The 17,255-nt window shown below is 42.5% G+C and overlaps 1 protein-coding gene across 2 annotated transcripts in view; it reads left to right on the top strand.

Moving 5' to 3' along the window:
- ESF1 (ESF1 nucleolar pre-rRNA processing protein) overlaps positions 1 to 14,794 on the top strand; it is a 60,320-nt gene extending 45,526 nt beyond the window's left edge. For both annotated transcript variants that reach the window (XM_088479444.1, XM_088479445.1), the window contains exons 11-14: positions 1,917 to 2,007; positions 3,621 to 3,703; positions 7,565 to 7,711; positions 11,788 to 14,794. In XM_088479444.1, the coding sequence (XP_088335570.1) occupies positions 1,917 to 2,007; positions 3,621 to 3,703; positions 7,565 to 7,711; positions 11,788 to 12,096 (630 nt within the window). In that variant the 3' untranslated portion in view covers positions 12,097 to 14,794. The remainder of the gene's footprint in view (positions 1 to 1,916; positions 2,008 to 3,620; positions 3,704 to 7,564; positions 7,712 to 11,787) is intronic.
- The last annotated feature ends 2,461 nt before the right edge of the window (positions 14,795 to 17,255 follow it).

Raw genomic sequence — 17,255 nt, 5'->3', positions numbered from 1 at the left:
CCTTGAGGTCATGTGATCATTTACAACCAATGCACTGAAAGCTGGCAGCTTGATGATGTCACATGATGCTTCTTAGTACATGGCCTGTTTAGTATCTTATTAATATGCACAAATATTATTCATGGATGCACAGAAGTTGGCTACCTTCATACTAGTATGTAAAGGGTTGAATAGACTAGAAAATTCACATCTGTAACACACAGTGACTGTATTCATCAGGTTACTTTGTTATGTTTATGTACATGCTAGTGACCCGCCCCGGCTTCGCATGGGAGCAATTTCATCTTGCCAAAGCCCCCTGTATCTCATAACAACCTACGCTATGTCACCATAGTCCTCTGCATCTCACTACAGCCCCCTGCATCTCATAACAACCTACGCTATGTCACCATAGTCCTCTGCATCTCACTACAGCCCCCTGCATCTCATAACAACCTACGCTATGTCACCATAGTCCTCTGCATCTCACTACAGCCCCCTGCATCTCACTAGTGTCACCCCAACCCCACTGCTGCTGCCCTACAACTGGCTGGTGCCCGGCCACTGGCCTGTGCTGGGAAGGGCAGGAGGATCATGGGTGAGAGATTTGTATTGCAGCCACCATAAGCATCATCAGCAGCATGTCCCCGGGTCTGGGGCATCTGTGCATATTTCCGCAGCCTCCACGCGCACCCCTCCCCAGCTGCCGAACATGGGGATGAGCAATGTCCTCTTTGTACCCTGTATTTCCTGGTCTTCCTGTCAAAGTTTACTCACCATGGGGCCCCTGTCCGAGAACAGCGCTGACTTCCATCGGAGATGCCTCATGTTCACAGTGGGCATGTGGCTGAGTGGGAACAGTATGCTGGAGAGAGAGTACTTCCCGATGGAGGAGTGGTGGCCGGAGTCCATCTGCAGGTTCAGCGTAAGGATGGACATCGGAATCCGATGGTTAATAACCATCAGTGTTTTTGTTCCGATGGTAGTGGTTTTATCATTTGATTTTTGGCAGTCCGATGTTTACCACCATCAAATGGAAATCATTCGATGGTGTGCCGATGTTTGTTTTTAAAACCTCAAAGCTATGCCTCCTCTGGCTCTTACCTGGCTACTGCGTCTGCATCAGGGCATCTTTATGGGTTCATTCGAGGCTCTCTCTCACTCTGTTTGCCTCAGACATGACCCTGCTCAGATTGAGTGATTGTTCGCCATTGCTCATGCGTATAAGCCACGCAGCGCATGTGCAGTGATTGAATTGTGATTTTGGTCGCAAAGAGTATTTACTCGCACAGTGATTGACAGGTAGCCAGCGTTTGGGGGAGGTAACGGGTGGTGGCTACAGAAACGCAGGTGTGTCGGTCTGCTTATACACTTTTCTGGGCGTGCATATATTAGCCACTGTGATCTTGCTCGCAGCTGGAGAGCCCTCTGTGTGCAGGAGAGCCGCAGATAGCGTATATTCGCAAATGTGGAGCCAGTGAAATCGCAAATGCAATTGCGTCTGGATCGGAATCAGGCCCAGTGACAGCAACACTGCCACTTGTGCATTGAACAGGTAGTGTGAGCCCTTGAGTCTGAGTTGGACCCATGGGTTTTAACCTCAGGGATGCATGTTACTGGGATGATGCATAGAATGAGCTGTTGATCTCAATAAGAGAGACCTACAGCATTTCTGTAAGTACATTTGAGCACAAGTGACACTGTTTATAAAGATAGCAGCAAACACTTTTTAAAATTCATTTAAAATTTTTATGCAAATGACAATTTACATACTTCCTGAGACACCTTTACAAAGAGCTCTTTGTGCAGATGGACTGGCGACCTCTACAGAGGGTTCTGTGTTGTAGTTGATTGCTGGCCTATGTTTTAGGCATGTTCAGTTTATATCTGCCTAATGGGCTAAAGTGAATTTTATTGCTCCATGTGTTTTTTAACAGGAGAGCGTGGAAGAACCAAATGAAGATGACGATGCCCCGTCTGATGTTGATCTCAGTGATCCATACTTTTCCGAGGAGCTTAAGAAACCAGGTAATTTTAAAAATTATCCACTTGTTATAGTATCGGTAGGTTATGTCACCAATGTACAATGTAATATTTCCAATGTCCTTCCTGGATAAAACATATTTCCGCACATATCAATGCAAGGCTTGCCTCAGTTTCTTATTTTGACAGGTGTGATGTAGCCTTTCCATTCTTCACACACAAGGAATAGTCTCCATTAAGATAGATTTTTCTTTTTAAGGGTTAAATATGCAAAATAGACACTTTGATTCTATATATCATAGACTACCCTTAATGTATGTTGTTTGCTAGATACACTCTACTAGATAGTGAATCTAGCACTTACCACTTCTACAGATTATCCATCTTCAGAGGGCTGGGCATTTACAGTCACCTGGTACAAAGAGAAAGTGTACAGAGGGCTCACTGTGTGGGGGTTCCCTACAAATCACACAATCACAATCAGCTGGTCATCATACACCAGCACACACTCTACAAATCACTGATGCCAATCAAATGGAGACCAAACCCACACACCCTCATTACGTCACAGCCTTGACGGATAAATACTGCCCACACCAAAATGGCACCTATCATACTCCCTAAGGAAGGTCAGATGGCCAACATGCGTAGGAGAACGACAAGTACTCTAGTGAGTCCCAACAGAACAGGACAGGACACTCTAACAGCTCCAAAGTCTCCTCCCTATCGAGGGAAGTAGAGCGCGCAGACACCCCGGAACTCTGTCCGCATCTGGACTTTGTTGTGTCAAGACAGCACAGTGCTGGGCTGTGTTTCGGAGGACACTGTGGGGACCACGCTGGTGTGCAACTGACGTGTGCCCATCGGAATATGGCCCGGACCAACGAGGAGAAGCAAAAAGACTGAAGACATCAAAAGGCCTCACCAGAGACTATTTACGGCGTTCAGGTTATGGATTCTTCAGACTAAGGATCACATTACCTTGGGACCGAGGGACGCCTCACCGCCCACCGGTCTCCATTACCCTAATTTTAAACCATTGGTGATTCGTAACCATCCATATATCCTACCTATTCTCCCCCCCCCCCTCCCCCATATCCCCTCCCCTTAATTAGACTAAGCACATGCTAATTCTTTATCCACCGAGCATTGTGACTCGAATAAAGTGACTTTTACACTGGCTGTTTTTTATTTACCTGCTCCTACATTTATTTACCCATACACTTCACGCTATTCGGATTTGTCAGGCACAGACCTTATACACAGGACTTCATATGCTAATTTCACATATACAGTCACCTGTCTGCGCTTAGCCCGCACTGCCACTACTTCATAGTTCAAACCCATTGACATTGGGTTTGAACTCTGCATGTGGCCAGTCATAGACTGCAGAGGAAGTTGGAGAGTCTGTAGTAAAGTTAAGTACTAGATACACTCTGCTAAACAGTGTATCTAGCAAAAGATCAGAAAGAGGGGCATTTACAACTGTATGAGAGCTGTTATAATATTCTGTATATTGTATTTTTAGTCTGGCATATTTGTAATCCTCTGCATACTTGTTTGGAAGATGAATTGATCTGTCGCCTATTTACATTTGCTGCATATGCATTAAATTGTGAACAGTATAAAACACCAGTTGATTTGGGAATGTGCCACAGGTCTGAAGCAGAAATCTGCACGGGGCAAAAAAGAGGAAGAGCCGGTATCATCAGGAGGTGAAGACGAGAGAGAGAAACAGAAAGTAAGTGTGAGCGTTCAGTGTGTGTAATAATGTTACATAATACCACAAGGACTCCTTTACTAGCATTGCATATAGGTGCCAAGTTTACACCCATCCCCAGCAAACCATCCAGCAATTATCTTGTACCTGTCTAATGCACGCCAGTGTTTGGCTACTGTGGATCAGTGGACATTTTGCACCTAAATGTAAAGTTAGTCTGCACTATGGAGAAAATATGTTGTACAACTCAGAGATTTACAGTGGATTATTTTATAAGCTATTTGTTCTACATTCTCTGGGTTAGTATTCTCCATGTATCATATTTACTGCCTGATAATGCCATCCTACCTTTAGTGTTCCATTCCAATATCATTGTACATCAGTAGAAAGCATTATGGCTGGTGATACAGCAACAAGACCAGCTGTGATGATCTGTGAATTTCCTTTAAAATGTACTCGAGCAATCGCCAAGCTTTCAGATTGAGATCGGGACATTAATGTGGTGCACAGAAATAGGTGGTGTCCCATAGCGACCAGAGTCCAACGTTAAATAAACTTAACTGTAAACACCATATAATTGGCTGCAGCGAGCAAGGCCACCTTTTTCCTGGGCAATGCTATCTTATGCCATCACACTATGCATCAACTGTGCTAGGATATTAGTATATGTGTTGTACCATAGGAAAAGGGGAATTTTTTTTTTTTTTTCTTCTTTTTTTTGTTTATCTAGTAGTCTCCGATATTTAAATTATTGACAATACATCCAATAATTTCAACTGCTATCTATTAAGAGGAGAAATTGCATGTGCAAATAATGGGAGCGGTTGCTTTCGTACTGACGATCACAAGTAGCCAAATCAAACATAACAAAACCAAATAACGATAGGACACAATATCATAGTATCTCTTTTATATAAAAGGAGATGCTCAGGCGCAATATGGTACAAAGTTGCTCCAACTCTCTCCTATCTTGCCCAATACAAGATAACATATACAGAATACACAGATTTCAGGATAGAATCAAAGAGCTGTCCATTAAATCTTACAACACTCCTCTTCTTTCTTTTATCTTCATTTTCCTTGTGGGTTATCCACATAAAAGAGAAAAAAGAACCAAACGTGTAGATTCAACTTTCTTTAGATTTTATAGAGAATAGCGAAAGACCTACACACCGAGTTTATAATGCGGTGATATATATTCCGTAAGTGATTAAATCGCGGGGTCACGTATCCTACTCACTTCTTAAACAGAATACACATGTATGTAGCGGTATATTTATCGATTGAACTTGCCAGGAACAACACCAAACGTGTAATGTACACCCAACGTGGTCTGTCCAAGTATAATATACCTTACTCACTAAGCACCATTATAGCGGTATGCTTATCATGGTTTCTTTATAAGGAGTACAGAAATCTTCAAAGGGGCTGTGTACCCTATTCACTTAACAGATGTGCAGATTTTTCATATAGAGGTATCTTTCCACTCTGTCTTCCAAGTGTGATCATTTATTTTCCAGTTTTCTGGGAGTGAAACATAACCGGCTAAGCCAAGCCCTTTTATGGTTTTGGGGGATTTTTTTATTGTAATATTTCGCCAATTTGTAAGCGCTATGATATATTTGGCCATGGACTATTGCAAGCTGAGCACCTATAGATGCAAATGATAATGAACTGTTACTCCGCCTCCCGCCAATCAGCGGCTGCCGGCAGCTCTCGTGGAAAGCAGAGAAAAGAGGCGTTGCTTTCAAGGCGCAAACCCGGTGCTGACTGGCTGGGAGTTGCGAGCCTGGAATCGACATGTTAGAGAAAGTAGGTGAGGGAAGAGCGCCCCCTACGGCAGCAACCTCACGTGTTGTGCCGCCCGCACACCCTCCCTCATTATGTAATAGCTACGTCACGCAGCCAGGCGGCCAATCAGGAGCCGAACTGGGCAGAAATTAAACAGTGTCCGCACATGGCTAGGGCGCTGGGTCAATGTAAGAGCACAGACCACCAGTAGTGCGTGAGGACAGCAGCAGGCAGCGGTCACCCCTATCCGGCTTCCCCCGGGTCACTGTGCCGGGTCTGTGTTCAGGTAGTTTTCTTGATATTTTCAGGTTAGCTATACCAAAGCATTCATTCTGGTTTTTTTTGTTTGTTTTTTAATCAAATTTTATACAGTCGTATTCCAAATTCTGCAATTCATCGCTGATTGAAATCCGTCGCAAAAGAATCACATTAATATCTTAATTAGTCTTTGAGATATTCAAAAAAATTTCCGGACAAAGGGACTAAGTGTATGTGTATATATATATATATATATATATATATATTGATCATATACTACTTAAAATGGCGGTGGTTTTCACTAAACCACATGCAGTGTGGTTTATACAATATGCGATTTAGGGGTTTTAATCGATGCTGGAGATTTCAGTTTTAATCCTTTAAACTGCTGAATAATAAATTAGTGGTTTGGGGATGAAAACCGACAGTGATATTTGATTTCAAACCAGCAGAGAAAACTTTCCCATTCATGAATTCCCCCTTTCGTTTCCTTTACGCATTTTGTTGCTAAATTCTGCATCTTCATCAGAGGAATAATGTTGAAATGTGCTTACACGCATGTTTATATAGTTACTTTTGGTCGTGATACTACACAATCATGTGTTATACTCAGCAATCTATAAATGAACAAACTACAGCATAATACAAGAGAAGGCAGTCTCCCTGTTAGTTCAATACAATTAAGTCCACTAATTGTTTTTATTTAACGGTCCTCATAAGTGACGTTGTACATGTGCAGTTTTGAGTATTTCATATATTTTATCAATATAGTGATCCACAAATGTTATTAATATTAGTACTTACCTTGTTTTTGGGGTCAAGCTCTGTGTAATCTTATAAATTTGTGTGAAAATAACCCAAAGGAAATACTGAAATATATTGAATTTTATGGCTAGTTGAGGGAAAAATAGGATTGCTGTTTAATGCTGGAAAGTGAAATGAAAGGTTTTTTTTTTTTTAGTCTTTCTTGAATTGTTAAGTGAAATGCCTGCGGACTGGCAGCCAGATCAGGAAACCACCGCAGTGTGTAATGATACATTTCATGGTTTGTTTCAAACGAGTAAACACATGACAGGGGATTTATATATTCACTTAGTTTATTTAGTCAGACACCTTTTGTCCGGGCTGGTTTCTTTCTCCCATGTGCTGGGGAATGTTGACACTGCATGCTAATGAAATTACTGGCTTTAGAGGAAGTGGTCGTGTTCCTGACAGAGATTCTACATGGTACATTACTGCGGGGTTTAGCCTAACAAACATGACAGCTTATTTTATCACTGTGCATAGCCTAACACACTGGCAAGGGAGACGACAAGCCCGCTCTCAGCATGTGCCTACCGAAACTGTGGAAGATTTGTTAGAACTTATAGTTTATTACCCATAAAGTTTGTTACTGGGCCAGAAATCTGCAATGGGAGTCTTTTAAGGTGACCCTCTCATCAAAGAACAGTTTGAGCTTCAATTAAAGTCTACTTTCGCAATCGTAGGAAATATGTTTTTTATTCATGACGTGAATCACTTGCTAAGGACACAAAGTTCAACACGTACACTTTGTCACGTATACATCAGTCTGTTGACATGTAGCATCGCACCCTGCCATAGGTGTTTTTTTATATATTTTTTTTACCTTTTAAGCGATTGTTTGTCTCATAGACCTCAACGGAAAGATACAAGCTCACAGATTAGTGATTAAAGGGCATGGAGCATTTTAATGTATTTTCTTAGTAGTTTCTAAATTCTGAAGCCTGGACAATATTACCAGGTGAGTGCAATGTTTAGGTATGAAGACTGCACTTCCAATGTATTCAGACATACAATGTTCCTGTGTTGTAGGCGGAGATGGCGCTGCTCATGATGGACGATGTGGAGGACGACCGGAAACACTTCAACTATGATTCAATTGTCGAGCAGCAAAATCTGAGTCGCAGGAAGAAAAAGAAGCTGAGGAATAAGGAAGAATTATTAGACGATAACTTCCAGGTATGGACACATAATACACTGTTTTATAGTGCGCCTGACGCCTGTCCTTTACATCTGCTACTGGTCTGTACGAGCAAAGAAATGCAATAGCCATCGTCCAGTAACCGCTAGTGACTGGTCACTAGCCTAGTAGTTGTATTCCATGCCCTTGACTACATTAATGAGTGTCCATTAGATCATTGGCTTAAAGGACAGTTAGCACAGTTGCAGAAGCCAATTAGAACCCATTATAGAGAGCTGAAACCACATCTCACACCTTGAAGACACTGGGGGAGATGTATCCAGCAGTGAAAAAGGATAGACAAGTAGAGATGTTGCACATAGCAACCACACAGCTTCAAGGGTAGCACCTGATACATCTACCCCAATGTCATCTGGTGAAGATGAACAAACATTGGTGTGGTGTACTGAGGCTAGATCTGTGTATATATTCTGCACACAGAGAGCAAGTTGGAGACTGTCCACCCAGTCATATTTTTTTATTATGGCAATCTTCTCTAAGGGAAATAAAATGCAGCTATTGTTGTCTAGTTTTGTTCTGTTCCTTTCTGCCCACAAAGCACCATGTGTTTTCTTTGTAGCTGGTTGCAGACATAATTTCCCTAATTTTAGCTGAGATGTAATCACATTACATCCTCTTTTTTTCTGTATATTGTCCCCGTGTTTTCTAGGGAGGCCAATACTGGGATTCGGGATTGAAAAAAATGTCCATCCCAGGATTGAATTGTATTGCGATTTAACCCTCCCTCCCCCGCTCCCCATCCTCCGCTCAGAATTTAGAAAAAAACATTTACCGGCCCGGGGATTAAGATCTGAATATGAGTATTATATTTCTTTACTTACTTTACGGCCTGCGGATTAAGCCGCTGACATCACGCCACACACAGCCGTGCTGCGTTTGAGGCGCTGCCTGGCCCAAAAAAAGATAATACTTCTATGAAAATCTTAATCCCCGGGCTGTAAAGTAAGTAAAGAAATACAATACTCATATGCAGATCTTAATCGTGTGAATCCTGGGATTGGAGGCTCCAATTCCCGGATTCAAATCCCGGCAATTTTGGCCTCAAATCCCGGTATACCCCGAACCTGGGATTAGCCTACCTAGTGTTTTCCTGCTTCAAGAGGTTCTCAGGGTCTTTTTGTACATTACTGTTCAATTATACCAAGGATGTATCATGTAGAATGTTGCTGTGTTCGGGCCTTAATTTTGAATGCCTACCCTAAACCGTTATCAAGCAACAGATTGTATAACTGGTTCTTGCTTGTTACTGGGCGTGTAATATTAAAGTAATACATTTAAATTGTTTGTTTGGAAGCATGTTAGGTGCTATGTGTCTATAGACTGTTTGGATATCATTAGGGCTCCCATCATTTTGAAATTACAAATGGACAAAGTTCCAACCTGAGGTTTTCTTAAGTTATAACACCACCATAGTGCATTTAGGTGCCAAATACAGTTTAAAACAAAATATGTCTAGCTATCCATCTGTCCATGTATACCTACATTTAGTGCGCCACAGACTTTGCGACTTAGCCACGCCAAAACACCAATCCTAAGTACAGTGCCTAGTACACTATAAGCAAAGTAAGATGCAAAATTGAGGAAAAAGTGTGCAATCTGTGTAGAAAGGCAGAAGACAGGGGTGTTAGGAGTGACCCGTGAAATGCATGGCTATGCTTGATCTGCGACTTCATATTAATTCCTTTGCAACAAAAAACTAATCCTAAGTACCCAGTACACAATATGCTAACTAGAATGCAAAATTGAGGAAAAAAATCACAGCACGGGATTTGCTCCAGATGAGTTCAAGAATTCTTTTGGAAAAAGGGGGATTGTCCTGGGAAAATCGAGACACATCGGTGACTTTTAACAATGTTCCCCTACTGCAGTGATTCCCAAACTGTGCTCCGCGGCACCCTGGGGTGCCTCGGGACACTTGCAGGGGTGCCTCAGGTTGGTGGTCCAGCACCCAATCAAATTATTTATGGTCAAAGTAATGTAAACGACAGGCTTAATCCACGGCACTCAACCATCTGGGGTGCCCTTGGCATGTGACCACACCATCTACATAAAAAATATCATACAAACTCGGCACTCACATGCTTTTCAAACTGCAACTCCTTTGAACATAGGGAATGTTGGTTCCAAAATATTGCAATAATTTGTCAAAGTAATGTAAATATGTGGACAAACAGAAGCGCAAACCTGTCACCTACTACATAACTGAGCCTGAGGATGACAGGTCAGCACAATTTACTGCACTTTACTACTTCACTACATTTTTTTCTGGATTTCTCAATAACAAACGTTTGGCTTAGGGGTGTCGTGAAAACAATTCTGATGCACTAGGGGCACCGCGATTCAAAAAAGTTTGGGAACCACTGCCCTACTGTAAATGGTAAAGGAAATTATAAGTCACAGTGCAGTTCTATGACCATAGAAAGGCTGAAAACTGCAGGCCAGCTGCTTTTACCCCATCCACAGAACTCAAGGAAATATGTATTTGATTATAATGCATGAGATCACTAAGCTCAATTTATACAACTTTTATTTACAGATAGTTTATAGTATGGATGGCGCTTGTGTACTCTATAATAATACATTGCCTACACAGTTTGCCTCAGCTCCCATCCACGACCCTTCCTTTCTGTAAAATAGTTTTTATGTAAGTCTTTTCAACCTGTTAATATAAAATAAGACTCCTATGATCCTTAGCTAGTAGACGGCATTGGCTAATCTAATTGATGGATGTCAGAATGGCTAAGTATATAGAATAGAAAAAAACAGTCGGCGCTAATAGAGCCAAAATAGATATATTGGGATTGATTCAGCAGCTGTTCCAAAAAGAACTCTGTAGTTCGTCAAAAAAGAGGGAGTGTCAGAATATGTGTATAAGGAACTGCGCTATATCAATCACAATAGGTCCTTAATACGCACACATATATATGTAGTAAAGGTATAAACAATTTATTAAATAATTAGTAACCAAGTACTAATAATTACTAACATTCATGCTTGGGTCCCATGTAAACTTGAGTAGATATAATAATCATAATAAACACAATTAACACAAATAAACAACCCTTTCCTAAACAAAGGGGAAGGAAAAGGTAAATAAAAGATACACAAAGTCCCAATAGCATGGATGGAACATCCAAAATAAATCCTCTGTTATGGATTTGTTGATACAAAGTTCCAAATTTGTTGCAGATAAGTGGAGTGATATTTAGTGAGTACTTTCCTGAGAAAATACAACAATGTCTCTGCTAATGTGCACTGGAAATGTTCACATAGATTCCATAAATATTGCCAGAGTAAGCTGTATAGTGTGACGCTGCTTACCGATGCAGCATGTGCAGTAGATCTGTGAGCCTGTGCTGCTGGTATGGTAGCTCGCTCCCAGGTCCGTGCTGAGTGTCAACAGTGCCGTTCGCCCCGTCTGATGAGACCGACGTCTCTACCCGGCGGGGAGAGGTGTCCGTCTGACACGTGTAGCTGCCGGACTCCCGTGTCTCCTATGAGTGTTGTAGGAGAGCGGGTGGGTATTAATTAGCTGAGCTTGGTAGCCGCTAGTTGTAACCATGTAGACAGATTAGTAAGGCCACAGTGGGAGGCACAATAACACTGCAAGCTTCCTTCCTGGATCTCTGTGTTGGATGGCAATATGAAGAGTAGAGGATTTATAAGCAGTCTTCCTTCCTCCTAACGCGTTTCTTTACATCCTGGTAATTTCGTTAGAGGATCCTCTGGCTGGGAGTGATGTCATTAATTCAGCTAAATTGATCGACAGTGGGTATAGAAGCTACAAATCTTTGGCTAGACACTGCCTAAGTTTACCTGTTAAAATTGTCTACTTGATATTTTAAAATAAATAGAATCAATGAACAAGTCCATCATTGATGCTAACTCTTTAGGTTGTATAGGTTCTGTGGCTGAACGCAGCTCTGCTGCTATGGAAACCAAAGTGTATGTTCTGATAGTTTTCCTGCATGGGGTACTTAATATTAAGTCTGTTGGTTGGTGTTTTAATGTAACTGTATCCTACACATAAGTAATGTCTAATTCTTTGTTTCAGATAAATGTTGAAGATACAAGATTTCAAGCGTTGTACACATCACATTTATACAATGTGGATCCTTCCGATCCCAACTTCAAGAAAACCAAAGCGATGGAACGAGTGTTGGAAGAGAAAGCTAGAAGAAGAGAACAGGAGCAGAAGAATTACACAGAGACAGTAAACCGATACGAGGCAACACTGGAGACTGCTAGTAAAGCAGTGACACCTGCTGTAAAAACTGTAGATCCAGCTCTCTCTATGCTACTGAAATCTGTGAAGAACAAAACTCAGCAATTCCAAGCTTCGAAAAAGCAGAAGACAAAATAGCTTCTCGTAAGCTAAGCTGCATACGTGGCGCACAGTGTCCGTGGCTGCGGAGGCGTATGCTGGACGTTAGAACCCTGTGTATACTGCTGCACATTAATAGATATTTTTTCATTCAAAATGGTCTTGTGCATTGGCAATAAAATAAGGATTTTCACTTTTTTTGGGGGGGGGGTTTCTGAATGTTCTGGCAAACACAGATTTTTCTTTTTCGAAGTGCCAATTTTCTCAGATTTTAGATATAATTTTTCCCAAAAATATGCCATATTTGTTTGTTCTTTTTGGACACTTTAAAATACACACAGGCTGTATAATAGTAACCTAATCATTTGGGGAATGGTAGCGTGACATTAAGAATTATTATTATTATTTTTTTTAAATATACACCACCCAATTCATGGTGGTAACATGGTTTATAACTTTGTGAATTCAATGGTGCAGAAAAATTTGAATTTATGTTTCTCATTCGTCTACTTCTGAGCTGGAGATTTTATCGGAACTGTCCAATTCAGTTTGAAAATAGTTTAATGGAGAAATGTCAATTTTATCATGGGTGGAGTTTAGTAGGTTATCATAAATATAGTACTGCTTACCTGTGATCCTTTTGATCCAGCTGCTCCCCCAAAAAGCTCCAGCTTTCCAGCACTGCTTCCTGCTACTGCACCGTGTGTTCATTATAGTGTGACCAGTGCAGGGTAGGAAAGCAGAGAGATTTGTGGTAAGGTGAGATAAATGATGTGTAAGGATCATGCATGATGGAAGATATTTCACTATCACTGATCATACATTGAAATTGTTTTCCACACTTTATAGGGAAGGACATCCCTTATAGTGGGGCACCCTGCAGTCCTATTGGTTCATGAAGTTGGATATCTTGGTAAAAGAATTAAGCTGGCTACACACCTATACAGTTGTTGTGCAAATCTTTTGATTTCCCCCCCCCCCCGTTCATGCGCTGTGTGTAGTGTGTGTGTGTGTGTGTGTGTGTGTGCGCGCGCGTGTGTGTGTGTGTGTGTGTGTGTGTGTGAGCATCTTCGATCATGTTTTCTCAGAAGTAAACTGATTGCATCGAAAGATTAGGTTTTATGTGCAGTTTAATTTTCATCTGATGTATGGACTTTCCACTGTTCTGTCCGATGCTTCTGGTTACTCCTCCAACAGCAGCGCCTCCTTTGTGTCTCTGTAGCAGATATTTTAGGGGGGAATTCAATTGTTTTTGGGCTCCTTAACTAATAGATGCCCAATGGAGCATTTCACTTGTTGCTCTATTCGGGCGCCATAGCCGCTGCTGATGTTTGTGCTCTCATCCTCCTGAGATGGCGAGCAAAAATTTGTGCCTAAAACAGATACGTTGGGCGCAACATACTCGAATAAATAATGGGCACCCAAATTATTGAATTGCTCCGCTGGGCGCACTTTAACGCTTGCCTGGCGTAGTCACATCAGATGAAACTAGTCAGAAAAAGCCACTAGGCGGCTGCCGGAAACTAATCTTCCCGCAGCCGCCTATGTCAGAAGAACCTGCTTGTCTGTGACCGCCGACCTCACTTCCAGAATCGTGCCCCAGAATGCTGTGCGGACGGCAATCTGGGGTGCATGTGCTGAAAGTAAAAGTGCGAGTAAGGGATCATAGTTTCCCCCCCAAGCACCAGTCTCTTGATCTTTGTGTGTGCAGAGATCAGCTGCAACAGGGGAAGGACTGATGCCTCCCTGCCCCAGCAAATGTGAGGGGCAGGGCCTAGATCAAGGGGTAATGGGGGTGGCATCTTTTGGCCCCCTTTATGCAGGCCAGTAAAGTAGTAGTTTAGCTGGAGAGGGTAGGGTTATCTAAAAAAAAATTGTAACATGTTTATAGTGACACATGTTGAGGGGGGCCCTAAATTGGGCACCCATTTTCTCTTGTGGTGAGGTACCTATTATAACTAGGGTGGGGATTGTTATTGCTGGGAATCTTTTGACACTGGGGGGTGCTATTTTTAATGGGAGGTGGGTTGTTAATTACAATGGGGGGGGAGCAGAAACTTCCCGTAAGTATATATATTTTTTTAAATAAAATATTTAACTATATTAAAAAAAATACTTTTTAAACTTAATTCATCAGCTAAATACTTAATTATCGCCGTCCAAAAAAGCAATTGAATTCCCTCCTTAGACAGATGAGTTTCCTGGATTGCAAGATAGCTTGTAAAGATGTGTACGTATGAATCTGCGCTCAGAACGGGACTTCTGAACGTAAATGTAATCTAAAGTAAAATCATATCAAAAGTATGATTGTACCAGTGTGTACCTAGCTGTAGATATGCGAAGAATTGTACAATACAATACTAACTAAGAATTTTTGAGTCTGAGCAACATATCTGATTGGTATCTTATTAAGACTTCCAAATCCCCTCTCACCTGCCCCTCACCTGATAATAATGGATACTGTAGCTCTTGATTCTGAGGCTTCTCTGACCAAGATAACTTTGTAACAACAACGTTGGAGCATGGATTGTGGGGTAGTACGAACATGTGTCATGGTGTTTTTTTTCTTCACTCCTACTGATGTGTCCTCATACATGTAGCCTACTTGCGTGTTAAACAGCCCTTCTAGTCGCGAAGAGCTTTGGCATGACTAGGTAGCGCTGAGCCTGTTTTCGTGCAACTTTTTTCCCCTTCAAATGTGTTTTATTCACACAGTGATGCGAATAGGACCCACAAGCAGCTTCAGCTGATTAAAATGATATACAGCATGCCTATGTTCTACGTGCGGGTGCATCGGCATGCGAAACGCTACGTTGCAGTGTCCTCGCTGACACTGTAACATAGCATTTCGCATGCAGATACAGCCGCAGTCACACACAGAATATAGGCATGTCGCATATCATTTTAATCAGCAAAAGCTGCTTGTGTGTCATTTTCGCAACACTGTGCAAATAAGACACATTTCAAGGCATAATGGACGCTCGGCGCTACAGAGTTGGACAGCGCTCACACGTTATGTTTAACACTACTTGTAGTTGACGGAGGATAATTGTATGTGGACACATCTATACATGTCAATATTATGTCTGGAGAACACCAGTGTCAGACAAGCCTGGCGTTAACATTTGCAGGTGGCTTGTGACCATTACCATCTTACCTACCTGCCTACCAACCTATCTGTATGTTATTGCCCAGTCTTGTCTTATTAGTGTTGTGTTCACAAAAGTATACAGTACTGTAGAGTATGCTGACACTATATAAATATATGTTAATAAATTAATACTTTGCCTGTGGGTAAATCCGTGTGCCTGGCCTGCAGCACTCAATTTAAATAAAAATAAAAAAACTGGTAGCAATGTGATCACAGGTTGTTGATTTTTTTTAAAGTAAATCTAGCAATAAACTTATTACCCACTGGCACCACCGTAACAGGACTTTATGGCGCCCTGTGCTGGCCTCGCTCCCTAACGTCATGCTGAGGGTGCAGGAGCACCAGCGATGGAAAGAACAGCAGCACCGCAGGAGCATCCTCAGGCTGCTGTAAAGGCTGCAGGGTTGCCCGTCTGGAGTGTCTGAAGCAATGCCACTGGCTGCAGGGTGCCGTTACAGGCGCCCAGCTAGCCAGATGCAGGGGCTGTGACTCCGCTTGCACACCCCTAATTATGGCCCTGCATACAGGCCTTTTATGTTTAGGACCCTGGCAAATCTAATATGGTCCCACCTTTGTTATAACTGCCTCCACACTTCTGGGATGGCTTTCCACTAGATTTTGGAACATGGGTGCTGGGATTCATGTCCATTCAGCCACAAGAGCAGTAGTGAGGTTGGATACATGGGGGGCGATATTTGCCTTCTGATCTGTCGTGTACCTTACACCAGGATATCTCCAGTTCTCAAGTCTTCCCAACTAATGTGTTGAGAGTACAGGAGGACTGTCACACAACTATTCCTCAATGTTATCATGGAATATTAAGAGCTGCTTTTCTGTGTTGCCTAACCCAGGAGAGTTGTTAGATACGACAAAATTTGATAATTCCATCTGGACTGCGTTTATAGCCTAAGAACTGTGTAGATCAAAGCCAGCACCTCAATGTAGGGATGGCCATTGATGGTTAACAAGCATCGATGATTTACTACCGATGGCCAATAGTTAAGGCATAGAGCCAATGTTTCTTCGGCAACTATGGCAAATTGGAACCAATTGTTTTTTTCCTTCCGGCATGAGGCTTAGCCCTGCCACCTTGGTGCCCGCTAAGCCCCACCCATTTTTGATTGCCCCACGGTCTGACGTGTACTCAGCAGCGGTGGCCATCAACCTGTTGGATTTCACTGATGCCCCGTTGCCTGGAGATTGGTGAATTGGTCTAATACATTGCTGATGTGTGGGAGCCTTCAGAACTGTGCACCTAGGATGAGGTTGCTACCATGCCTGCTGTTCGGCAGATCTGAGATGGTGTAACAGTGCACCTAAAATGGGGAACATTATTGCCTGTGCCAGAAAGTCAGTCTGTTCATTTTAATTATGCAATTTTTGAGTGGCCTGATCCATTAACTATAGCAAAAGATCAGACAAGAGTCAGTCAGAAAACCAACATAGATCGATAATAGAAAAGTGTCAGACCCAGAGCAGGTAGTCAGAGAAAACTGAAACAGTCAAAGGGCGGAATTCAATTGATTCCAGCCCCTATCGCGCCCGACGGAGTTATTCAATTCTTGCTCCTGTCGGGCGCGATCAGCTGCCAGCGCTATATTTCAGCTCGCAGCCCCAGGGGGATGAGAGCTGAAATGTGCGAAAAGTGACCTGTTTGGGCGCCCAAACAGCACTTTTCGCAGCCGCGCCCAGCACTTTGGTCGGGTTTAGCTGCTTTACGCGGCTAGACCTGACCTCTATGGGCGCGATCAGCGCGAAAAACGGCATCAATTGAATAGCGGCCCGCGATCTCCTGTCACTTTAGACGGGAGATCCGGACCGCGTAATCAATTGAATTCCGCCCAAAGCTGGATGTACCAAGGAAAGTTAAAAAGGGACCTGCTATAGACGCGAACAGGACGGTAGTTAAATGACCACAGGGATATACAGGGAGAGCCATAGCTGCCGTCTTTATGTTTTCTCTTCGGGAGAACCCCCGAGCAGAGATTCAGCTGACCACTTTGGGGCTGGGCTCTCACGTCATTAGTCCTCGTCAATAGATTTGCAT

This window comes from Taudactylus pleione, unplaced genomic scaffold (genome assembly GCF_031769625.1).
Source record: "Taudactylus pleione unplaced genomic scaffold, aTauple2 ptg000235l, whole genome shotgun sequence".
Classification (NCBI taxonomy): Eukaryota; Metazoa; Chordata; class Amphibia; order Anura; family Myobatrachidae; genus Taudactylus; species Taudactylus pleione.
Note: the sequence above shows the minus strand (reverse complement) of the source record. Positions and strands in the feature narration are given on the sequence as shown.